At 43.0% G+C, this 25,717-nt stretch overlaps 2 protein-coding genes across 2 annotated transcripts; one reads left to right on the forward strand and one right to left on the reverse strand.

Annotated features, from left to right (window-relative positions):
- Positions 1–1,116: 1,116 nt before the first annotated feature.
- Positions 1,117–18,516, reverse strand: ptdss2 (phosphatidylserine synthase 2). Its single transcript, XM_080842744.1, has 13 exons — positions 17,994–18,516; positions 17,274–17,548; positions 15,343–15,444; positions 13,915–13,997; positions 12,418–12,485; positions 11,017–11,151; positions 8,689–8,739; positions 7,961–8,074; positions 7,137–7,255; positions 6,664–6,778; positions 6,360–6,505; positions 5,087–5,272; positions 1,117–3,942 (listed from the first exon to the last, which is right to left on the reverse strand). Exons 2-13 carry the CDS (start codon positions 17,516–17,518, stop codon positions 3,774–3,776), a joined length of 1,533 nt encoding a protein of 510 aa, XP_080698870.1. The 5' UTR covers positions 17,519–17,548; positions 17,994–18,516; the 3' UTR covers positions 1,117–3,773.
- A 4,755-nt stretch (positions 18,517–23,271) lies between these two features.
- On the forward strand, positions 23,272–25,353 carry cdkn1cb (cyclin dependent kinase inhibitor 1Cb). Its single transcript, XM_080841716.1, has 3 exons — positions 23,272–23,946; positions 24,166–24,280; positions 24,783–25,353. Exons 1-2 carry the CDS (start codon positions 23,412–23,414, stop codon positions 24,276–24,278), a joined length of 648 nt encoding a protein of 215 aa, XP_080697842.1. The 5' UTR covers positions 23,272–23,411; the 3' UTR covers positions 24,279–24,280; positions 24,783–25,353.
- The last annotated feature ends 364 nt before the right edge of the window (positions 25,354–25,717 follow it).

The raw sequence follows: 25,717 nt of genomic DNA on the forward strand, positions 1-25,717 counted from the left end.
CCTGTGGTTAATACGTTATTTTCACATCTTGTGAATTGTGCTGTACACATGAAATACCGACCCGCTTTCTCGTACCAAAACAATTTCACCACTGCAGGCAGGCCAGCTCTCGAAAAGAAAACCTTCAAACAGCTGTAGTACAGCTGCTTAAACGTATGCTCGAAATCCAACTTGGAAAGCATTAAAATACTACATCAAGCTATAGTGGTTCCACAAATATAATCCCCCGTCTAGTTTGCTTTACTCCCGTCGCCATTTGTAAGTGACGTCATCGATCAAGCATTGGAACCTATAATTTTTTTTAACTATTTAAACGTAGCCTATTAACAAGACCAACTTTTCCTGCCCCCGCTTTGTATTCAGTGCTATGCTAAATTGAGTTTTGGGAATTTAATTGGTTTATCCAGTGATGCCTTCGGATTTGTGGAGGCAACACATTTAGGCCAAAGCCCCTGCAGTTTGAACTATCAGTCTGTCATTTTCGCGGTTGGATATCGGAATTAGTGTGACCCACCTTGGAAAAAATCTGATTAAGGCTATGATCAAATGCATCAATCTGGAGTCTAAAATCAGGATAACTTAATCTGTGAGTCTAGCCCCGTCATATACACAGGCTTCACTTAATAAACAACAAAAACACGTATTTTCTTCGATTTGCCCGTCGTGTTTTATTTGAAACATTATAAAATAGTATGTGGTTCGCTTCATTATTATTAATTCCATACATTGAATGTTTACATTGATATCCAAGCGAATAGCTTCTGTATTGTTGTGAGGCTAATTGACAAAGTTTGCAGAGGTACTGACAAAAATAGGGATATACTGCCCTCGCGTGGACATGGCTGGACACTCACTGAACTCGCACCTTCATAGGTAGCTTGCCTATCGTATATCGTCGGCATGCAAGCCTTTTTTTTGAAAGCCGTTTTTAAGATGCTTCACCATATTGAGAAATAACAAGGGAGGGTACAGACAATCTATGAGAAGTTAGACCATCAACAAACATACAAAATCACTACCAATTCAGAAGCATTTAAGAGTTTTCACATTAGGGTAAAATGTTTTGCTCAAAGCAAGAGGAGGTTAGATAAAGTATTTCCAAGACATATCTTCCAAGAGGACCCCTTCTTTTTAATGAACAAAAAAAGCATCAACATAAAATACATTTGGATTGTTCCCTGTGCTATGTAATAGCCACACATTGTACTGGATAATAAAAACAAATGTTCTGCATAAGAATAAAATTTGGGATGGTTAACAATAAATTGGCATTTGAATAAGATGTAGCCCTCTTCTGCAAAACATCAAGATCTGCTTTTGTACATTCACATAATTATAATGGCATCAAGTGTTAACTAGACCACACAGAGAGGCCATTTTGGACAATTTGCACAATATCTCTACATGCCAGGGCAATGGTTCCCTGGAACCACTACATTTTACTCAGCGACAGAAGCAGGTGGAAACACTCATACAGAACCATTTACAAACAACAAATCAGTTCAATGGATCCAGCTCCCCAACACCATGTTACCAGTGAGATATACACAAATTTCCCTTAGACATCAACATTTGCAATGTCTTTTATTTTTTGGTGTGGTTGGAATACACATCCTATAAGGTAACCTCATAAGCGACTGATGCACCAATGCAACTACTACACATACACTGAAAAAAAACAAAACTATTTTGGTTACTGCTTTTGTCTCTTTTTTCCTTACATGTTTGTGCATTCAAACATTAACACCAACCATCGACACGGCATACAGACAGCATTTACAATGGCCAATGGCTTGTGATTTCCGAGGAGTTCCTGGTCTGACGATGTTGAAAGGACAGAAGATAGAAACAGTTACATTTGAGCATCAAAGTCACAAAGTATGGCTTCAGCATACAAATCCAACCAATTGGGTGGTTATGTGGCTAATAGTGAGGGGCTTTCAGGACTTTCTTCTACGCAACAAACACCATATCTCCCCCAAAAAAAACATCCTCTAGTAACCCACACTTTAACCTGATAACTGTACATTATGTCAGGGTTTGGCTTCCGAATCCTTATAGCAACAGTTAATCTATCAAAGACTCAAGTTAGTGTGATTGTCCCACCTAGTGGTACTGGCATGAGTTTATTCTAACAGTGAAGTGAATTTTAAGGACTATGTCAGTTTTGCAATACCGTCTGAAACATATATTCTGAGATTTACATTTTGTTACAAATAAATTCAAAGACAAATAACAACTAAAATAAAACTATAAATATCTATGTAATGGAGTACTAATTATGCAGTATCCTTCAGAGTACATTTGAGTTATTCTGCCTTCTGCTCCAGGAGGCAATGAGTGTGAAGAACATGTTGCTAGGTAGTACTGGCACCCATGTGCACTGTGAATTAGTGAGGCTTTGAACGTGGCCCTTTTCATCTATACGCTTAGAAACAGGAGAATGAATTAATCTGTTGATAAACATGTAACTCCAATCACTCTTATTTAAGTTATGCCTGATCCAACCCATTGAGATCACAGGGCTTGACTTGTAGACTTTTGTTTCCATTTGGTAAAACAACTGATGTCTTTGCTATATTTAACAAGACAATAGCTAACAGGTGAAACCAATGTAGTTACAACTCCAACGATGCCAATCCTCTTTCTGGTTTTAATACGAAAATGAAGAAATGAGACCTACATAATAAGGGAAGGCATTACCATTCTTCAAAACTAAGTCTGACAAAACTCCACCAAAATCCTGTGATCTGCACTGGGGAAGAAACTATGGTAGTGAACCTTCATTATTGCATAGCAGCAGAAAGCCCCTCGCTTAAACCCTGTGCTAAGGACATGTAAGTGCATTCAAAATTGAATTAAACTAAAAAACGAATAAACCAACAAAACAAAAAAACAGAAAAATAACATAAGAGCTTCCATCAAAATTACGAGCCACACATCTCTTGTGTCAATAAGGCAAAGAGAAGGGAGAGAAACATCTTCATCAAGAGACTCAACCACACGCAGGCCTTACAATGGCCACTTCTCACAGAGTCTAAAAATATATTAGATTATGTGATGCAGCTGTCAGCTTCATTTAATTTGAGCGTGGAATTCTGCTTCAAACACGGTTCACTAACCCAAATGCTAGTCAATGAGCATGACGAGCGCATGTGTTAAAACTGCATCTGCGTTGGCAATGATACTGCAATCAGTATAGCTAGTCAGTGAGAAAAGGTCATTGTTTACAAGGCTCAGGCTTTATTGCCATTTATCCAGTTATCCCACAAACACACGCGCACACACACACCAAAGACTAGCCGCACACTGATTTTCCCCACCATTGGAAAAATTAAGAATTACTAATTTCCTGTGATTTCACACCCAAATTTGTTCCCCATGGACCCAATTCATGCCCCCTTACTTTAAAATCCCCTCCTCACCTCAACTCTGGGTTTGTTTGCTTCTGTGAATAATGGTTACAGTGACAAGTCAGCATTGGAATGACTGTTCTGGTGCGCGTGCACACACACACACACACACACACACACATACACACACACACACACACACACATACACAGCAGCCCACCTACGCCCTGGATAGGATGACGTTGGTGAGGTTTCCGAATGGGGGAATGGCACCAGCAACAGCAGCCAAACCAGAGTGCCTCTGCCTTCCATCTGTCCATTTTATCCACCTTTTCATCCCTCCATCCACCATTCCATCCACCATTCCATCCATCCTTCCGAGACACAGTGCAGTGCAGTGTGATCCCTGCCGGGGGCCCCTCAGGACTTCCTGTGTCTCACTGCTTCGGTGCTGCCGTTAAGTTTGCTGCGCCCAGACGTGGTTGCCGGGCTACCGTTGCCATTGTTACTGTTGCCAAGGTGTCGTTCCCGCTCCCCTGTGCCTTCCTGGTTGCGCCGGCGGGTCTCCTTGTAGCGGAGCGTGATGTCCCTACATGGGCATACACACAAACACAAAAATATAAGAATCGTAACCAGGAGGGTAGAACATACACACAAGCCGCAAACACAGATAAACACAGAGCTGAAATTACTTCAGTGAGCAAGTCAGTCTGGTAGTAGTGACCAGTGGACAAAGTTTGCACCTTGAAAAATAAAGACAAGAAAGGAAGAAAAAAGGCCTCATGCAACTGTGTGCTTATCAGTGCTGTTTCACTTGAGTACCTGCAGTGACATAAAGGTAAGGCATGTACAGAGTGTGTTGACGTGCCCGGTAAAGGTGTTTTGTGACTGGTAGACAAACAGACACACCGCAACGACAGAGTATCGGAAAAGGTAATAGACGGAGGAAACAATGTGTTGACTGAAAGATGACGGGATGTCAACTTTATTAACATATCAGCAGAATGAACAATGTATTTGCGCAACCGTGGTCACGTGACAGGATTCAAACTTTGTGCTGAGGGGGCAAAAGCTCTGTTAAATAAGGCCCAAATAAACAGGAAGAAACTGATGTTCAAATGTCAAAGAGCATGCAGGATGGTTCCTTTGGCCTGAGGTGCAGTGAGACAGGACAAGTGAATGGCACCACACCAGGGGAGAAAAGGGATCGCCTCCTAACACCTACCTTACTGCACATGAACATAACCGCTGAGCGCAGGAAGGAAGGGAGGACGATGGAAGAGGGTAGGGTTGGATACAGGAGAAGAAAAGACCACAAGCTATAACATGTCGGGCTGAAAGTCTCTCGCTCACAGTCGACGAAAGTGAAAAAGACAAACAAAACCAAAGGAGGAGGCCAAAAATCAGAGCAGCAGTGACAAATAAAATGAAATGAAAACAAAAGTGTATCAGGGAGGCAGCCTGTGTTTGAGTGGTATGAAAGCTGAAGTGATGCTGCTTAAAACACCCAGGGAGTGTTACGATGCCCACACTCCGGGTTGGCCGCCAGTGGGTAACAAATGAATCTCTGCACTTCTCTGTACACTCACTGCCAGGGACAAAGGCACACTCAAAGACAAGGCAACTATGTCTGGATTCCCAAAGCTAGCACTGTAATCCGAAACATAGAAACAGACAAATACAGAGAAGAGAGGGAGAAAGAAAGAAAGTGAGAGAGCGAGCAACTTGCTTACCGGAAAAAGAAGCGCCACAGTGTCCAGCTGAAGATGAGGAGCATCCCAATAATCCAGCACTGTGTGACGGAGAAGGGGATGGGCAGTGTGATGGTGTGGGGGTCGTACTTCACCACGATGAGGAACTCCGAGACCGTAATGGCTGCTACCAGCCATGCCTGCTGGCCAAGCTTTTTATGGAACTTCCTGAGAGGAAATAGGAGAACTAAGAACTCTATAGCGCTAAAGCCCAAAGAAACATTTAATACACTTTGGACCCTTTTACCACCTGCAGATAGATCCCAAAAAACGAAACAAACAAGAGACAAACACAAAGACACATATCCAAATACACACTCACAAACAAACAGACACACACGCACACACACACACACACACACAGTTGTCCAACCACACATGTACGTACACACAGACACGTATGACACACATACACGTATGACACACACAGTGTGGACACATGTGTCCAATTTCCGATTTCAGTCCGATTTAAATTGGATATTGGACACATGTGTCTCCCCAGAACTAGATTCATTGTGTCCGACTTGAGTCCGACTGGACTCCAATGTAAACCCCTGGACACACGATTCGATTCCGCTGGTAATTGGACTGGGCGCGCATGTGTCTCTCGTATCTGATTCAAATTGGACAACAACAACTTTTGCACGTGCTTGAGATCGTGCCCACAGACATATACATGCATCATATATAATGTATATGATATGATAAACGCTGCAAGACGCTCAGTTCTTGTGCTCCCTCTCATTCACGTTGAAATACTGAAAGCGAAACTGAAACTTTGAAACTGGAACGCAACTGTTTGGGACAGAACGCTAATTCAGTGAACAAATATTTTCATATTACTTTCCACCAGTTGTTAGTCATGTAATCCATTCATATCGATGTGAATCAATCAATACTAATACAACTTTAACTGTGGTGTGTTTTTGTTTCATTTCACAACGTATTTACTGTATAATCAACGGTAGCAGATGTAAACATTCCGCATTTGATTTGAACTGACGCGGCCAAGATCTAGATTGGTCACTGCCATGTGCTTTGAGATAGAGCAGTTAACCCCCCATGGAGACCCCATGGAGAGAATTGGATGGGATCGGAGTGCTGCCATCATGTGCCCGCACTGACAGACACGTCTGACACACAGACACACAGACACGTATGACCTACAGACACGCCTGACACACAGACACGTATGACAAACAGACACGTATGACACACAGGGACGGGCTTAAATGGCAGCAGCAGCCACACTTACGGGTCATCCATGAAGTCATAGATCTCCCTCATGGCCACTCCGCCCACGTTGACGAAGAAGACGAGGCGCAGCAGCACCAGGTAGTGCTCCGGTGGCATCCACAGCACAAACTTCAGGTAGAAGGTGTTGAGCTCAGCCAGCAGGAACTACATACAGACACACCCAGGGGAAAGCTAAGACTTGTGATGCAAACACATCATGTAGTAGCTGCTGAATGTAGAGGTGGAAAATGGTGCCATTTGCAATTATGAGTTTTTTCTGTGTGTGTGTGTGTGTGTGTGTGTGTAGGGGGGGGGGGACTTACCATGAAAATGATGCCTAGGACTGCTAGCCAGCGGCGAAGGTTTGAGGCAGGCTTCCACTCAAACTTCACCCAGCTATAGGGTGTAAACTGAAAGGCTATACGCTTGATCTTCCCCCTATGGACACACACAGAATCCTTTAAGTATTGGCAAACTGATAACCAATTTCAACAAGAGATGCTTTAAAGCAGCAAGCCGTTTGAGGGCAGAATGAAATCACAGTGGCACTGAACACTGACTCAGAGCAAATCTGTGTGTGAAATAAAGATATTATTAGATCGAGGGCAGATGCAATTTCGAAAGCTGTTGAAATGTGCCACTCAGAATAGCAACCTGGTCTATAGCCAATCTGTAGTGAAATCACACTGTAGGGACCGAACTAAATCGAACAAAAAGAAAAGGTTCTGACAATTTTAGTTAAATATTACCTCCTATGTGAAGAGGCATTGAGGGAAGTTGGGGAGGAACTCCTTACTTGTATGTGGGGATGTGCCAGAGTCCCTGCCACTGGTACGGTTTCATGGACAGCCAGCCCAGGGTTTTCATCCCACAGTAGATTCCCAGTCCATTGCACACCAACACATCCATTATCCACTACATATGATGGAGCCAGAGAGTGACAGACATGGACAGAAGACACGCTTAAGTACGGTAGAACAGAGAGGACAGACGTTACAGTTGGACACAGGATGTCGGCTTCTAGATCAACGCATTTTGCTTCCCCCCAGCAGAAAGTTCCTTAAGTGGAGTTTCTGTTTTCGTCAGATTAAATTAAAATCCTCTTTCATCAGCTCGGAGCTCTTATTCCCCATTCTACTTGTTAAGTGAGGAGCCTTCAAAGGCTTTGCACATCCTTGCAGTAATCACCAAAGCAGGAAATCAACAGCTACATAATCTCAGCACTGAGCTGCAATGCTGTGAATGAATGAAAGAGCTCTGTGTGTCATGTTGAAGCTAGTAGGTAGGGTAGTGAGCTCAGTCAATGTACAGCCCAAGTGTGTGTGTGTGTGTGTGTGTGTGTGTGTGTGTGTGTTTGTTTGCGTGTGCGTGTACATGTGCCTGTGTGTGGGGTTGAGGGGGGTTTTGATGGGGCTCTGACTGTGGCTCCAGCATGTGAAAAACGAATAAATGCACCATCGCATGCTCCATGCATGCTACTGATATATAAAAATGATTTTTTTTTTTTTTTACATTAGAAAACACAAAACACCATCTCATCAAACTAGCATAAAGTGATATGGACACTACATAAGCATAAATCTGTGGATGTGTGTGAGAGCCAAACTGCTCCGTACGTACATGATCCCACCAGCATTCAGAAAAGTTGGGCAGCTGATGCTCCAAGCTGTACTCCAAGAACTCGAACATGACACTGATGATCATACACATCCACCAGTCTCGAATCATCAGCGTCTAGGAGAGACAGAGAGGAACGCCCCATCATTACAACATCACATGACTCAAGTTTGTATTCTACCCTTTCCAGGAAATATGGCAGACATTTATGTTATGACTTAACATACATTACACATGTTATGACTATTCTCAGAGCTTAAAGTAACACTATGGAGTTTCTGGAGTCGCCAGGTAGGGGGCTTCTTTCTGCTGGACTGTTCATTAACTTATTTGAGGTCTTTTCTTTGTCTTGTTTTGCACTTGCTTGTTGTTTAACTGTGTTAGGAAGTTGTTGGCAAGCAAGCTAACATCGCTAACGAGATGTCTTGCTAGTGGCTAGACTTACCGAAACCTGATGAAATGAGCTTACTTTGTTTATGACAAACTAGCAAGTCAACAGCTTTCCTAACACAGTCAAACATCAAGCAAGTGCAACACAAGACAAAGCAAGACAGCAAATAAGTTACTAGTCTAGCAGAAAGTAGCTCCCTACCTGGTGGCTCCAAAAGCTCCATAGTGTTACTTTAACTTCTTTAGTCTCATTAGGACTATGGTGTCTGTTACGCAGTGGATTGCACAGCAACAAAAACAAGGGATAGTGTTCATTCACAGTTGGGCAGTATGTCACCTACCTTAATGTACCAGCCAAGGAAATGTGCCGGAACAAAGCCATCCATCTTGTCCTGTGAGGTTGAAGTGCATGTCAAGATTATGAGCCAGCAGGTCTGCGTGCCAGCAGAGGACACCACAATCCAGCACCACTGCAGTGGTACCAATGCCATGACAGTAACCCAATACAAGTGACACACAGAGACCACGAACAGAATCTACACCAGGCTTTCTGCAGAGCTGGGGAAGGCAGTGCAATGAAGGGATTTTCCTTCCCATCATTGCATCAAGTCTACATAGGCTGGGCCCATATTGCATCCAGTCTTCATAGGATAGGCCCACATTGCATCCAGTCTACATAGGCTGGGCCCATATTCAACAATCAAACGAGCATGGCTATTTGTTTTCAATGAATACAAATGTCCCCTTTTCCTGTTTGGCTTAACGTGAGTCTTTTCAAATTGATGAGCTCTGGAGACGAATGGCAGAGCGGTGTGGCAGTGGGGGCGGTGAAGAGGGCGTCATGAATGTTTGTTGTTGCACTTGACCGACTTGAGCAGTTCACAGACAGCATGCACACAAACAAGAGGGAGGGAGAGTGGGGAATGTGACAGAGGGAGGAAGAGAGATAGAAACATATGTACAGAGAGAAAGTATGAGGGAAAGAGTGAGAGAAAAACAAAAACAACTGCAGTGGGTCTAAAAGGGGAAAAAAAGACAGACATTGGAAAGGAGCCTAGCCCTCCCACAGGGGGATACTCAAGAGGCTGACGCATCCCAAAGCCAGCCAGAGCTTAGAATTCTTAACCTCCCACCCGCAGACATCACACCACCTCACAGATAGTGACGCAAGGGGAAAACAACAGCAGTGGAGAAATGAAACAGATGGCATGACACAGACAGAGAGGGGGGGGGAGAGCTCCGCCGGCAGCCAGGTGAGAGAGCAGTGGAGGTGGGGGGATGCTGAGGGAGACGAGCACAACCCCGAAGCCAGGTGAGAGAGCAGTGGAGGTGGGGGGATGCTGAGGGAGTGGAGCACAACCCCCGCGGCTATCCCAGAGCCTGATCACGCCACAGGCACGTGGCACGAGGGGGGAGGACAGAGGAGCCCAGGAGAAGACAACAAAACAAGCCTTTAACCTACTCCAGTGTTCACGTTAGCCGGCTATGGCCGGACATTGGCCGATTGAAGGCATGAATGGCCGGTATAATAAGATGTAAACGGCCCAAATGTCCGATAGAAAATATGTATGTAGGCTATGATTAATCAGTAACATATGAAACCAACAAAACAACTGTAACATAAACCTGAATATAATCAGCCTGCTATGTCATTAAAAAAAAAGTTCTAAAGCAGATTTGGATTGCATTCGGAACATGCGCTGGTCGAGGTTCCGCAACACACGCAGGCTGGTTTCCCCGCTAAAAACTGTTCACTAAAATAAACAATAACAAAATTTCAAAATGGCTAAGCAGACGTGTCTCGGTCAGTTCTTCAAAAAGACATCTGATAGCCTTGATAGGCCTAATGATTCGTCAAGAAATGATTCGACTCCAAGTACATCATCCGAGGCCCTGACGGATTTAGGAAATGCGCCTGCCAAAAAACTTAAAAGGAGTTTTAAAGCTGAATGGGCGAGCAATTCCGTTGGCTAAGGTCGGAAAAGGTGGATGGTCGAGACACAATGTTCTGTAGCATTTGTGAGAGAGCAGGCAAGTTAAACGGCTTTACGAAAGGCTCCATCAATTTAAAAATATCTGCCTTAGTTGACCATAGCGAGTCATCTGACCACAGAGCCGCTATGTCCCTAACACCGCAGCAAAGTGCAATGAGAGTGCACTGCGATAACGCCACTAAATCTAAAAGAGACGCACAAATGAAAGTGGTGTATCACATGGCTAAACGTGACATCCCAAGTAATCAGTTTTGCGGATTGACAGAATTACTTGAGTGTTTGGAAGCTCCTGATTTTCAATGTGGTGCTAACCTCTATCAGCACAACGATTTGTGTCGTTAATTTGTGTCGTTTCTCATTTTGAGTTTTGGTGGTTATTCAATTATAGGCTATTAGTGAATAACGTCCGGTAGACATTCCAAATGGCCGATATTCTGGAATAGCGTCGGACATTTGTCCGGCCAAGAAAAAGTCTAGCGTGAACCCTGACCTACTCATCTAAAGCTTCACAAACAAGTACTTTCCCAAAAGGGCACGGTACCCTTTCACACTACTGTTTAGATAAATCAGTCACTCCATTTGGCCACAAAGTTTCATTATTAACCAAGTGTGATAATGTTTGTGGCCAAAGGTGGCTGGTGGTGAATGTTGTGTGTGAGATACGCACTGCCTTACCCAGATGTTGTGAAAGGGGTCGGTGGTGTTGTCCGGGTCGTACAAGTGGCAGTTGCCGCCATAGTCCCTCTCTGGCAGAGGTACACCCAGCTTTGGGTCGATGTACTTCATGAACTGGCGTCCGTCATGCACTGTCTGGTCAATGAAAGCAAAGAGGCAACGTCTAGTTTAGAGCAACTGTGACTGCTGTATTTGTTTGCTACTCTACAAGATTTTGCAGAGAAAAACAACAAACAAACAAAAAACATTTAACTCCAAATGTATCTTTACAACCTAACAACCTAAGTCTCAAAAGGCAGACCTTGCAAGGGGAGTAATGGTGGTCACAAACAGGCCTGTGTAACAGTAATAGAAAGGCATGAGAAGGAAATCGCAAATGACGTGACATTTTTGCTTTGGTCCTCTGAAATTTTGGTGGCTGCCCAAACAATATATACGCAGGGAAATCCCTGAAGGTGGTGGGGGTGGGGGGTCATCACATGGTGGGCTACTAAGAAGGAATTGAAAGTCGGTTGTTTAGAGGAAAAGGTTCATTAATGGACTCCTTTTCTCTCATACAGATGGGGAATATCATCAGACAAAACCCTTGAGACATGCCATTGTGTCATTACTGTGACAGTCTTGGTTTTTAATTGTCGTGTCTCTGGTAATTTAACATGATGGGCCACGTCGGCAGCCTGTGTCATGCATGCAGGGTGCCATGTCATTCACGCCATGAACTCCCACAATGCTCTTTAGCATAACAACGTAGCTGAATATTAATACATCATGAATAGACATGTCACCTTCTGAATGGTTCCATCTGTGTTGCATACATTAATTGTTGACCCGTCATATGGTCATTTCAAATAAGATGTAACTAGCAGGGGTTTACAAGATCTGTTGAGGGTCCACTTGTGAGACCCTTTGTAGAATGGGGCCTTTTTTGCCCCGTGGTGCCTGACAGAAGCTGAAGCTGGCTTTCTCCAGTCTGTCGTACACTCCTGTAGAGCACTCCTCAGCGGGTCAAAACAACAGCACAATGATTAATAACGCTGTGCAGCCCGGGCCCTTCACAATAGAGCAGGCGTTGAGGTCTCTTTTGATTAGGAACTGTGAGTGTGTGTGTGTGTGCGTGCGTGCGTCCGTGCGTGTGTGTGTGTGTGTGCGTGTGTGTGTGTGTGTGTGCGTGCGGTGTGTGTGCGTGTGCGCATTTCATTACTTTGTGGGGTATGTTTGATTACAAGGTGATGAATGTTTTCAGAGGGAGGGACCGAGTGTGTGGGTGCACGTGTCAACCAGGAGCGAACTGTTGAGGACCAAGCCTGCTGAGAGAAGGGAGAGATTTGCACTTGGTGCGTGTGTGTGTGTGTGTGTGTGTGTGTAATTAGGCTGCGTGTTTTATGTTGCCGTTTGGCTCACCTGGAAAAGGATAAAGATGAGGAAGAGCTCATAGACCACCGTGACACAGAGCCAGAACCGCCAGTAGGCTGCAGGGGAAGCACATTCAGTTGCAAGATTAGGATTGAACAGGCAGACACACACAAACACAAACACAAACACACACACACACACACACACACTGCTGTAGAGTCAGGAACCCCCGGGACAGAGCCCCTCATTGTTGAACACACCCTGAAGAGTGCAGTGTAACCATGGCTGCCTCTCTTGTGTACATTTAAAAAAAAAAACTGGATCTCTGATCAACAGCACCAGGCAACAAATTATGACTCAACGTGTTGTTTCCCAGAAATCTATTGCAGCCTGGAGAACTCTCTCTCTCTTGCCCTTAACTGAAAACATCTCCACCCTGTCTTGAGAAGCACAGAGGGAGAGGTGGCCATCTTGTTTCAGCTTCTGTGTACTTCAGAGGCCCGACCCTGCTTAGATCTCACACCCAACCACAAGACCCATCTCACGTGTCTCCAGCCTGCCAGCAGAGCAGCTTTCTCTGGAGCCCTTTAAGTAAACACCACTTGACATGAGCACTCACAAACTTAAGCACACAAACCAAAACAGACCCCACTGCTTTCTTTGCTTTGTTTTTGTATCCAGGAGATTCAATGGCAAATAAATTCTACATCATAACAGACACGGTAGGACTGAGATAACCGCTCCCAGAAGAGAGGGTAAAGACACACATCTGTCTGGCCAAACCAGTTGAGTGACGGTTGCAACATCAGCGAGACACACAGAGTTGAAGAGAAAAACAACAGCAGTCCTGGTATCACCATGGGTGGTGGATGCTGGATTATATGAATGTTGCAACACTTGCCTGAATTCCACTCATACCACTCCTAAGATGAGAGTTACCAAATAAGTACAAATTTAAAAGTACAAAACCAAAACTTCTTCTCTCTTCCTCCCACCTTCATTCCTCTCCTCTCCCTCCCTCCCTCCCTCCCTCGTTCTTCTCCTCCTCCTCCTCCTCTGCTGCCCTAAGCTGCTCCATTAGGAGACATATGCGAATGCCCCAGTTTCTGCAGCCAATCACAAGAACCGCAACCTGTCTTTTTCTCTCGCCCTCGCTATTTCTCTCTTCCTCTCTCTATCTTTCGCTCTCAGTCTGTCCATCTCTCTCTCTTTCTGTCTGCTGCTCTTCTTTATGCATTCGAGTAGGTTTCGGTCCTCATTTTTGTCGACAGAGGCAACAGAAAACTCTGCCTCGAACTGGAGCCACGAGGCCTGAGTGGTGGCATATGGATTACTCCTGCAATCAGTAAAATGGCTCTTCTAAGTGCTACCGGTACAGCTACATGTCAGTAGTGCTCTAAAATTACTGTGGGCTGCTTCTGTCTGTCCAGGATTCCACTGCTGAAGGAGAGGGAGGGTCAGCGATCAATAGTCCATTATAGGAGAGAGGGTCATGAGAGTGCACGGAGTTTGCAGCACAAGAGTGCATTGAGCGATGGCTCCTACCCGGGTGCGGTCTGGTGAAGGGTCCATCCTTGGCTTGGGTCACTCCGAAACAGAGGAACACCAGAATGCTGGCAATAATCCCTCTGGAAAATGAAACCACAGAGAGCCATCAGACACATGTGCAATGTGAAGACTAAGACAAAAGATCTCTTCAGGGAAAAATGTACCATGCATTATAGCTTGCTTTCAAAATCACCTGACAGCGGGCTAGTGGTAAAACACTAATCTGATTCATATAAAATGCAGAGTAGACACTTAACAGGCTTATAGAAGGAGGAAAAGTCCATACAATTACAAGATGTGAAAGATGTTGTCTAAATGGGGGGTCATGTGTTTGAGGGTTCCTAACTTTTTACCTTTCTAAACGATAACATTTCAATCATAATTTTGTCAACTCTGCCTAAACGCAGAAACCTGTCAAACGCATCCTTCCCATCCAGGTATGTATACTGCACACGTCAGAGGCTCCACTAACGGTTCAGCCTTTGTGGAATATTATGATAACACCTATCTATGACCGAGACAAAGGCCAATGTCATTTAGGCGCCCATGAGTCAAGGGGTGTGCATGTGTTCTACTATAGCGAGGGAGAGGTATATGTGTGTGTGTGAGAGAGAGAGAGAGAGAGGGAGAGAGAGGGAGAGAGAGAAAGAAAAGAGTGTATATTTGCTGTTAGGAACAGAAAGGAAAAGACAGAAAGAAAGAGACAGACAGACAGACAGACAGACATACAGACAGAGAGAGAGAGAGATGACGGAAACAGAGGAAACAGAGCTGGGGGATTACATCAGGTGAGGTCACAGGCATTGGAGGACAGTGCTGGGCTGTGGGCTCAGTAATCCTGAGCCTGGGTTACGCTGACCCAAGCAAATCCTGTTAGTGGGTATGTTGTGCAGCCCAGACAACCACCCCCCTCCCCCACTCCTCCTACTCTTCGTCCTACTCTTCGTCCTCCTCCCACGTCCACGTGGTTATTTCTGGCCTGGGCTACACAAACTCAATCTTCCTCTGGCCAAAAGGCCTCCGCTGTCACTCACTCCAGCGTGAATTTAAAATGTTCACATGCACAACGCTAGACTGGGGTGTGTGTGTGGTAATGAGCGTATTGGTAGCAGGCACCACATTAAATGAGTAAAGCCACCCACAAAACTGTTCATCTGTCTAAGTATCACCTACACAGAGAATGGAAGTACATCAATGCCAAGCTGGCCACTGCAATAAACGCATAAGAGAGTATATGCATGTCCACACACACAAGCTTCGCATGTGTCGTCACATTTATGACACACACCCAGGGTTCAGAGGCTGGGAACGTGTTGCATGGTATTAGTCTGTTGTGGGCACAACCCCCAGAGCTAAGGGCGGGGTGGTGCAGCTTCCCATGGCACAATTGTGAGAGATGTTGAAAATGTCTCTGTGGATGCTGACCTTTTGGTGTTGTACGCCGTGTTCTGCGGTGTCTCCTCCAGTAGTGTGACGTACACCAGTGCACAGGTAAGGATGAACAGCACCGTGACTGTGTGTGCTCGCCTACGGTCACAGACAGCGAGGAGGAGAGAGAGAGAGAGAGAGAGATTGAAATGGAGAAGGACGAAAGAGAATCAAGTGATGCACCATACACACCTTTCCACTTCATTTAATTAAGTGCAACAGTGTTGCCCTTCAACACAGCCACTTTTTACAGACTTAATTTGCTTTCTTCTGCAGTAGCTTTGTGGATATCAGTTTTTCCTAGAGCTCTTTTTCCAAACATGAGCTTTGAAAAAAAAGACACCTTTCTCATTTCCCACTTCGCTCCCACTTTAACATAACCTAAGAGGACTTCCAGTGGTGGCTTCTTGACCATACATCAGGACAAGATGTCGAAACCCTTTAGGGGCCTGGAAAACTTAATCTTGCAGGTGTAAAACACTAGACCTTAAACTATAGATGGTCAAGCAAAGGTTGGTAACTGTCTTCTTTTATAAATTAGAAAAGTGCCACAGCTCTTTATGTGTGATAAACAAACCTGTCTGGTAACTAAGGAAATACGTCAGCTTCACAGATGAGGTAGTTGAATAGGAAATCATGGAGCATAGGTCAAACTTCATAGACACAGCTTAAGGAAGGTTACACTCAGACATGCATGTATAATAAAGGAATTACAAAGCTTCTGCTTCTATGTCATCACTTGAAGGAAAAGGTTGTAACACACAAAGCAAGGTCATGCAAACAGCCATACCTCTGTTTTGCTATCAGGCCCTGAGCACCGTCAAAAGAGTTATTCTGTCTCCCCTGAGATTTCACACACACCAGCCCTCATTTACTCATGTCCTAATATCAAGAACCTATCCGCAAATGAGCCTCTATATTGTAACAATAACCGCATCAGTTTGTAGGTCAAAGACTAACATCAAACTGGGAGAGCTGCACAGGCAAGAGAAACATGAAGATGGAGGGTGTTGTCATCATGGGCCAGAGGTCGTTGCAGAGAAGATTCAACTCTATGCTGATTAACTCTGGAGTCGCAACAGCTATGAATAATTCTGGGCAGATTCATTTCACCATTAATTATCTGTACTTTTACTCCTGGGCAAGATTATAAAAGTGTCTGTAGTAATGAAGAAGGCATGCACTCATATGTCACCATTTTATGACGCAATCTTTGGGGGGCTAGGCAATGACAAAGGCTGGCATCCTGCACCTATCTCCTGGGAACCTGTTCATTTGGCGAGAATTGCCCTTCTGCCTGACAACAAAAACAGCAGAAGAGGCAGCAGCAGCCAGGCTAACCTGACCAGGCAGCCACACCTACACAAGACCAGAATGCAAGTTGTGTGTCCATGTCTCAGTAGAATAGCGATATATCTAGCTTCTCCGGTATCTGAGACCCAGAAATGTACAGACAACTAGCAGTGCCCAGCAAGACTGGTCCAACACACATATGAGAGTTAGACTCTCTCTACTCTGAGTAAAGCTTTTGTTGCTGAAGTGTATTTCGTGGGTTCCTTTGGACCAGTTAGTTAACAACAGTGTGAACAATTACATTTACATACATTTTCTATACATGTAGGAACCGATGTTGCCAAGTGTCTAGCTTGACATGCATAACAAACATACCTGCCCTTGTGAAACTAGGTACACAAAAGGCCAAATCCATCAAGCTAGGCTAGACACAGATTCAAATCACAGCTACCAGTAAGCTACATGCTGCAATAATCACTGGGAAGATAGAGAGGGTATCGATGATTAGATTACAGTGATGTGCTGGAGAAAATAAGCAACTGCTTCATGGTCAACGACATTGTTTTAATCTCAATATTCAAAGGTGAGAGAAGCGTTAACCTATCTGAACTGACAGGTACTGTATACTTGCTTACCAGAAAAATGTGTTGGTCCCGTCGTCAAACACTTCACTCTCGGTTGTCCGTAGCGACAGGTGATCCTTAGACGTCTGTTTACCAGATTTAGACTTGTTGGCTGCCACTGTGGTATGTGATGTGTCGTGAGAACTCGAGGATGGTGACGGGTCGAGTGACCCGTTGTTGACCTGGTCCTCCGGTGCCGCAGCAGGTCTTCCGGCGACAAATGCCATGGCACCTCTTTTCGACTCGGGTTTCGCCATCACCAGTTAGCTGACACGTTCTCTGTCAAGCTGCCAACATACAAACTTTATTCTGTTAGTGTTTTGGATGTGCCTCGTTCAAGGTTGGCTACCAACCCCACCCGTTAGTCGAAGGGTATTAAAACTGCAGTCACAAGAATACAGACTACAATATACATATTACACATTCAAATATTTCACATTAAAACACATAGACTAGGACATGACCTTGTAGAGACGACATAAACTCTAGCCGTTAACGTAACGTTTTGTGAAATCGTGTCTTTATTGGTGTGTGAAGGTGTAGGCTAAACAGATTAAAATAATCTGCCACTAAATTAACGTTAGATTTCCAAGAGATGTGCTAACAATATCATTGGGCTAACTGTGTATCATACAGTGTTGTCAAAAATCAATCAAGGGTAAGCTTCAAGACAGCATAATTACCTAAACAGATTATTGCTAGAACTCTTGAGGACGATTGTAGCCAACTCACCACTTCACACAAATCCTACAGACGCTGTCCACTGAATGTTACAAATGTTTCCACTCATCAATCCAAAGTGTTTTGTCCTGAGTTGCATGTACGCTGTGAAAGCCTACCTCCCGAGGTAACCGCTTCCCCGCTTAAAACGCGCCGTTGTAGCCTACGTTATAACACCTCCTTCGACCTCCTTACGCCACGAAATCGTAAATGTTGCAAAACGAAGGCGTTTGGCATTGACTTGGTATGTCACTTCTTCACTTGGTTACAAGCCACACATCTTGTATCATTTATGTACAATTTCCAATATTTGGATAACTAGCGCTCTTGCTTTCTGATTTACTAACCCACTATGTAGCTAGCTAACTTACAACCGTCCTAGAGCGAGTTAGCTAGCACAGGATAGCGATAGAGAACGCATGCGACTGGCATGGGTACGCTACGGGTATTGTGTCCACTTCAGAAATCTTCCCTTTTTCATTCGCCTTTGAGAAATCATTAACAATGTGTCCAGGCCAACAACCCTAGCAATAGCTAGGCTCACGTTCGAACGTTTGAGTTACAACTGTGGGCTGCACCTTGTACATGTGAGAGATAGTTTTGTTGCCAAGGCTTATACTCCTAATAATTTGCTGTCAGTCATAAAAAAAACTTGCGGTCGCTTGGATGTCGTCACTTCCGTTTCTTCTGTCCAAACTAGTCTTTAGAGTTAAAGTAGCCTTCCGTTAAAGTAGGGCTATCCTCTAGAGACAAAAATCCAAAAATGCTTCTAGACTTGCAACAGATTGGTTGCCTTATTAATCATGACGTGCTGAAATGCCATTTATCCAAATGCATATACATAGGTGTTTGTGGTTGCTGTTGTTTTGCTCTGGTTGTATTTTGAAAACGCGAGCTTTTACAGGCACAGGCTTAAACAGAAACATAAATATCGAAATGCTTTTATTGTTGTAATGAATTGGGAGTTAGGCTATAACATTGCACAGCAAAAGCTTAGATAGCTTACTGTACCTTTAAGTTGGCGTCTTCCGTCATCGTACCACCCTTGCATAATGAGGTGAATAACAAACCAGCTAACAGATCAATTATTTAATTCAGGTCACCTACAGATGAAACATGTGAGACGTTACATAGTCTGCGAGCTAGAAGTCAAAAGGTCGCCCGCAACACTTTTGAGATGAATTAGTCTTTCTAGCCTACTACAATCAGACTAATTGGAACCAGGGTAAGTGATAGGCCTATTCTGCAACAACCTGAATAACTGTTTGTTTTCCAAGTTGAAGTAAAGTAAAGGCTTTCAGATGTGTCTTGTGTGGATGTTCGAATTATGTTTTACTGCCCGGATATCTATAGATATCTATACAGCTAAAATCATATGCTCAGGATTCTTTGACGACAAAGTAAAAGTAAGTCTTTCATCAGTTGACCTTTCATGCAAATGCACTACAACCATCAAAACACTTCATACTTCACACAAAAGTGAAGTAATGTAGCCAAAACTATAGCGAAGGCTGTTATTACTAACTAATTTGGCATAATGAACTAAAAAAATCTTGAAACATAGAAAAATCTTATGTTGCCATATTTTTTAATGAATTAATGTTGCATTGCAAATTAATTTGACACCTCTGTATAGTACATATTGCAATACCAAACACATCAATCTGAGGTGTGTTGATGCTAGTCAGTACAAGTGAAACAACAATACAACATACTACCACTAGAAGTCTACTGTCTCTAATGCTGATCCATGATGTCCTCTGTATTTGGAATGACATTTTTATGAAGTTCACATTTACTGCCACATTCTCCCTTGGCTTACAGTACATCTTTAGATACAAAAGCTCTTCAACTCCTACAATCCCCTACACCCCACAAATATTTCAAGCCAAGCAGCTATAATCACACCAAGAACAAACTTTTCGATTGCCTGTTACAATACTGTAAATACCACTGTTGAGTGTGGTAAACTCACTGTAGTTGTATTTTTGGGAAGCTTTGTCTCACTGATAGCCCATGTCAGTAATAGTGGAAAAAGCTCTTCAGTTAAAACTACATCTATATTTTGCCTACGTACATTTCAATGCAAATATGACTTTTTAATGGATTGTAACAATGTGGCAAAAGTAATACATTTTACACAAAAACTAGAATAATCTCTTTTATTTTAAGTTTAGTTTAATTTGTCTTTCAAAATGCAGCATATTTCCATCAACAGTGATCTTAATTCTGTCTGATTTTTAACAGTGTCTAAAAGTCTGCAAAATGTTTCTGACGGTGAGCATTGATCGAGATTAATGTCCATGAATTTCTGAGAAACTGGTCATTGAATGCATTTTGCATCAAAGCAATACAAAAGTATCCACAGTTTTGTTCACATATTCTACAGATTTGACAAATTAGTGTTTTTGCAAAATGTGGACATGATTTGAGAAAGCGTGAAAATTATTTGAAAAAACTGTAATATCCTCTCTGTTTTCTAAGTTTTCTTTTCTTCCCACAATGAGTATCATAAATGACAAAAAGGCCAATCAAAATGCAAGCCTGAGGTTATGAGACACAGCCTAAATGGTTTTATGGTGGTTTTATGGTTGAAAGAGACAGCATCAGTGCCATCAGTAATCAACCATTTCCCTCTGCTGTTGGGATGATGCTAGAACAAAAGCTTGATTTGTCTAAGTGAGGCCTAAACAAGGCTACACCCATTGGAAATAAGGGTCTATTTTGCCCTATGAGATTAAATTAATTCTAAAAGCTATGAACTCTTTTGGTAACTCTCTGGAACTGTGTGTGGAAAACTTGCATGGACGTGCAGTGTTAACAATAGATTTTGTAGCCTGCTAAGGGAGTTGTGAGCTCTCAGAGTTCTGTGCATGTGTTTACGTTTATGTAGATGTTCTACTCTGTGCTTAATCTTCCATGTAGGGCGTTCTAATGTTAGCAGGAGTCGTTGTATTTTGTGAAATGCCCTGGTGTAGTTTCCTTGAGTGTTAGCCTCTGTGTCACCTTTGCCTTGTAACCTGTGTCTGCATATAAGATCCAGGAGACTTTCCCTGTTCTGCATTAATCTGAGGCTGAGGTGTTCCTGCATCAATAAACAGCATAGAACCAAAGAAACGCCTGATTGCTGTGTTTTTGCTACTATATGCTGATTATTATCGCTCTCTCTCTCTCTCTCTCTCTCTCTCTCTCTCTCTCTCTCTCTCTCTCTCGCTCTCTCTCTCTCTCTCTCTCATAGTGTGTAGGAATGTTCTTCTTGGTCACGAGAGAGAAGCCAAGCCTTGCAGTGAGCCCTGAGGCACTCAGTGATGAGTAGATCAGAGGATGAGTGCAGAGGACAGACAGAACAAGTTAGCGTGAAGCTCTAGGGGCCGTCTTTCAAAGTCATGTGGTGGTGAAGGGGTGCACAAAGACTGCAATTTGGGTGCGTTGTGTCGGATGTCCTTAGGGCCTCTCTTTGTCTAAACTCTCCCTCTCTCATTCAAACATGCAGCGAGAGACAAGAGTATGACAAATATACTTAAACCATATATTCTAAAATATCAGGTACAGTCTGTGGGTCTGGCAAAAGATTGGGATCGCCTGGAATAGTGCATGGCTTGGTCCGGGCCACTTTATTTGTTTCCAATTGACAGAACCAGGACTGTGTTTGAACACTGGAGTTTTTTTAGCCGCACTCAGAACGGACAGATAGAGAACTGTGAGGAGAAATTTGTTTGAACTCTATTGGATGAAATTATGAACCAAACCTTTCACTGATGACCAGTATAGGGTCTTTGAAGGAGTGTGTGTCATTTTAAAATACACCTCAATGTAAGCAAATATACAGCCAGAGTGTTTAATTGGACATCGTTTATCTGCCAGCTCTCTCAATGGGCCATATCGTGCCACTTAAAAGCTCTTTGTAGTCAGTGCCAAATCTTGTCACAAGAGGGCAATGTTGTACCATTAACATGAAATCGAAGTTAAGGAGCTCATCAGACTAGAAAGAAAACTAGACCATTAGAGGGAAACAAATCAGTTATCATCAAATCTTTAAATTAAGTAAGAATTTCTGTTTCTGTTTTATTTTTAATTAATAGGCTGACATGTAATAGGCTGACAACTGACCTACATTGATTAGGTTACCCTGCAGTACGTTGTATATGCAAAAGCTGCTGCCTACACAATAGCCTACACTAATCATCAATATGATTTTAAATTATTTGAGATATAGTTTATTCCATTAAGTTTGCAAACTTTGGGCAAAATATCCATCAGAGATTTTTCGAGTTGAGCAAGTGGGGGTGCGATTGGGCAAGCAGAACGAGTTAAGGCGTGTCCTTCGAAGTACGCTGTTTTCACTTTCCTCCGTTGATGTAAACTAAATCAGTGAACGATATTTGGCAACCAAATGTCACAATCCCTTGTTAACTGCTTTTTCTTAAGCATGGATAGGCTTGGTGGTAAAAGCCACAAAGGGTAGCCTATTTTATGTTGGGATTTAGTGATCACAAAAACTCTTAATTAATTTGTACAGGTTTGATAAAAAAAGAAATGGTCTATTTCATGGGGTTAAGATAGGAAAACATTCTCTGGCCACCCCCTCATACTCCTCCTGATTCCATAATTGTGTTCCGCACAAGTACCAACACTGCCTACAAGGAACTCAAACAGCAAACCATAAGGTTTGACATGCTGTTTTCTGAGGATATTTTAAAACGATGAAATTCGGCTACCCTTCATAACCTATTTAGGGAGTTTCTTGCAGCTCGTTCCTTTTAGTATCTCATACCGTATGAAACTATCCTGCACATTTTAATTTGGCAAATCAGTATTAATTATAATGTGTGACATAACCTCCTCATTTGTAACATCGTTGTCTGTTTTATCAAATTTGAATTTTGCATCAATAGTGTTTTAGGATACGCAGACTATTGCCTATGTTTGAATGTTTTTATGGGTCTCTTTTTTTCCAACAGTTTTCTATTGCGGGACGTGGCCAGTCTGGTTGTAAAGAGGGGAGTAGCTCGGGGGATGGGTAGAGAAAAAAACACGTAGTAAGCAAAACGTTCCTTGAGCAGCAACAACAGTTCCTATCGTATAGCATTTCAATCACCCCAACCCAACACCCCCATCTACAAATCACGTGCGTGCATCATATCCAATACAAAAGAAGGGGAGGCGGGAATTTGAAGCAAGGGCGGAACTAAAACGAACCAATGAGATCAGAGGACAAAGTGTCTGTTCAAACCCTGAAAACGTCAAGGACTTTAAATTCGAATCTTGGGCACAACATCGATACATTTAAACGTCACCCAGGCTACTAGCACATCTAAAAAAAAAATAGTAGCGTAGTCCTCTTTAGCGATAGACTGGGATATACACATTCAGGTGTTCTTTAAGAACATCATACGCGTTTCTTAATTTTGTCCGTGGGATTTCGAAATCATGACTAACGTCCAGCTTTCTACCAGCACCTTGGAGCGGTTGGTGGCAAGGAGGACCTTCCCTCTACACGCTCGCACGGGCGCTTGTCGGAGTCTCTTTGGACCGGTGGATCACGACGAGCTGAACCGAGAGATGAAATCCAAACTTCGAGAAATCTCCGAGCGGGATCAGCGAAGATGGAACTTTAATTTCGAGAGAGATGAGCCACTGCTTGGAGATTATGAGTGGGAAGGAAAGCCGTTAGAAACATCACCTGCTTTCTATCACGAATCTGTGCAAATTGGGCGAAGCCGAGTTGTTCTGCCAGGGAATCCATCAGTGGACTTGAGACCATTGGACTGTACTGCTCAGGATGCACCTGTAAATTGCGAGGACCGTCTCGCCGGTTCCGAAGGCAGCGCTCCCTGTTCAAGCGAAGTGAACCAGGAGAACTGTGCGGATACCCTCAACTCAGGGAAAATGTCTCGTAAAGTTACCCCCTGTGCCCGACGAAAAAGATCTACTGCCAGTGATCTTACCACAACGCACATCACAGGTAAGGTATCTAATGATTATTTTGCGTATTTATTAGATTGTATTATCATTACATTTTTGCGTAGCCTAGCCTATTAGTGTGCGTACAATTTAGAAAACGAATGATTGACGAGGTGTTCGTAAAGCTTAACATTGTGTCTAGAAATAATCTAATAGCTGCAAACTAAATACTTGTTGGTGCCTGCAAGATAAATAAATGTTGCCTTCTTTCTCCTCTCAGATTTCTACATGAAAAGGAGAAGAACGATGGTTGCGAAGCCAGGTGAAAATGTTTGCCAGCAGTCTTCAACCACACTCCCAATTGAGCAAACTCCACGCAAGAGAATTCGCTGAAGGTAGGTTATGTGACAAACTGTCATCAGTTGTGATTTTTATGTTTATATAGGCTACACTACAAATGAGTACATAGTGTCACTGTTCAGTGTTGTTGTGAAATATTAATGGAAATATGAATAATCGCCATATCAGTTAAGCAATAAAATAAATAAAAAATCGGTGCGTTTTCGCCAGTCTTGAAGGATCAGAGGGAGGAGGGGGTCTGGAGAGAGAGATCTGTGAATAGGCTTAGCGGAGTAATGGGGGAAGGGAAATCTGCGTCACACTGGCGGGAAAGGCTGGAGTAAATGGTGACGCTTGCACAGCACAACTCTTGCTTTTCTTCGGCTGTGCAGGCTGACTCATTGATTTTTTTTTGGGGGGGGGGGGGGGGGGGGCGCTCAGTCGAACCACTCATTTACACTAATACTTCAATTGTAGACTATGTATTTTCGTTGCATCTAAACTAATGTTTGATTTTGACAGTATATTAATATCTCCTTTGTCACTTCTTTTTTCCAGATATTTGCACTGCAATTATTGCGGACAGTGCCTTCTGCCGCTAGATACAGAGACGAGGCGGTCAGTCTGATCATCCGTCGGCCCTGTGCGAGGAGAACAGAGGCGTTTTGGGATCTCAGGACTGCCTGTCAAGCGAGAGATGGAACTCGCTGAAGGACTTGCATTCAGATATATGTAGCATAATGGTTGCTTTGCATACAGCCACTTGACAGTGTTAAATTGTTTAACAACTGTGCAATCCTAAATTACTTTAAATTGTCTACACTGGCCAAAAGTGTACAGCTTTAAAAGACAATATAAATGTTTTATTTCTGTTAATTATATCTTTTTGTATATATATTTTGAAAGACTATTTTTAAGTTATAATTTATTTATGTTTCATTTTCTTTGCATACGCCTTGTTCTACCAAAAGGGCGATGTTTGATATAGTTTTGTTTTCCTTTTTTATTATTATTATTATTATTATTATTGTTGTTGTTGTTTTTGTTGTGTTTTGCAATCAATGTAGCTTTTTCATAGCACACTTGACAGTTAGGGTCCATGATGTTTCTGAGCCGTTCTATTTGTCACTGCCCTAAACTTTTGTTCCACAAAAGAAACAAATAAAACTATTTTCATTTAAAAATCGAAATGCTGCTTTTTGTGAAATTTTTAATTTGGTATCTTATCAACTTAAGTTAATTAAGCGTATTTAAGCTGATGATCTGTGTTGTGTGTGAAAGAGAGAAATATGGAGGGACGCTATCAAATGTTTTTTTTTCTGCTGTGGACACAAGCAAACGTTATTTAATCTCTCTTTAATACATTGTCTGAAATAACGCAAATTCAGGAAAGGCCAAGTGCTTGTAATTTCAGACTTTTTCTCAAAATTCTGACCGAAGGCAAGCAGTGATATAGCGATCAGCGAATAATAGATAACCAACGTGAAATGTAG

Source organism: Sprattus sprattus (genome assembly GCF_963457725.1).
Source record: "Sprattus sprattus genome assembly, chromosome: 7".
Lineage (NCBI taxonomy): Eukaryota > Metazoa > Chordata > Actinopteri > Clupeiformes > Clupeidae > Sprattus > Sprattus sprattus.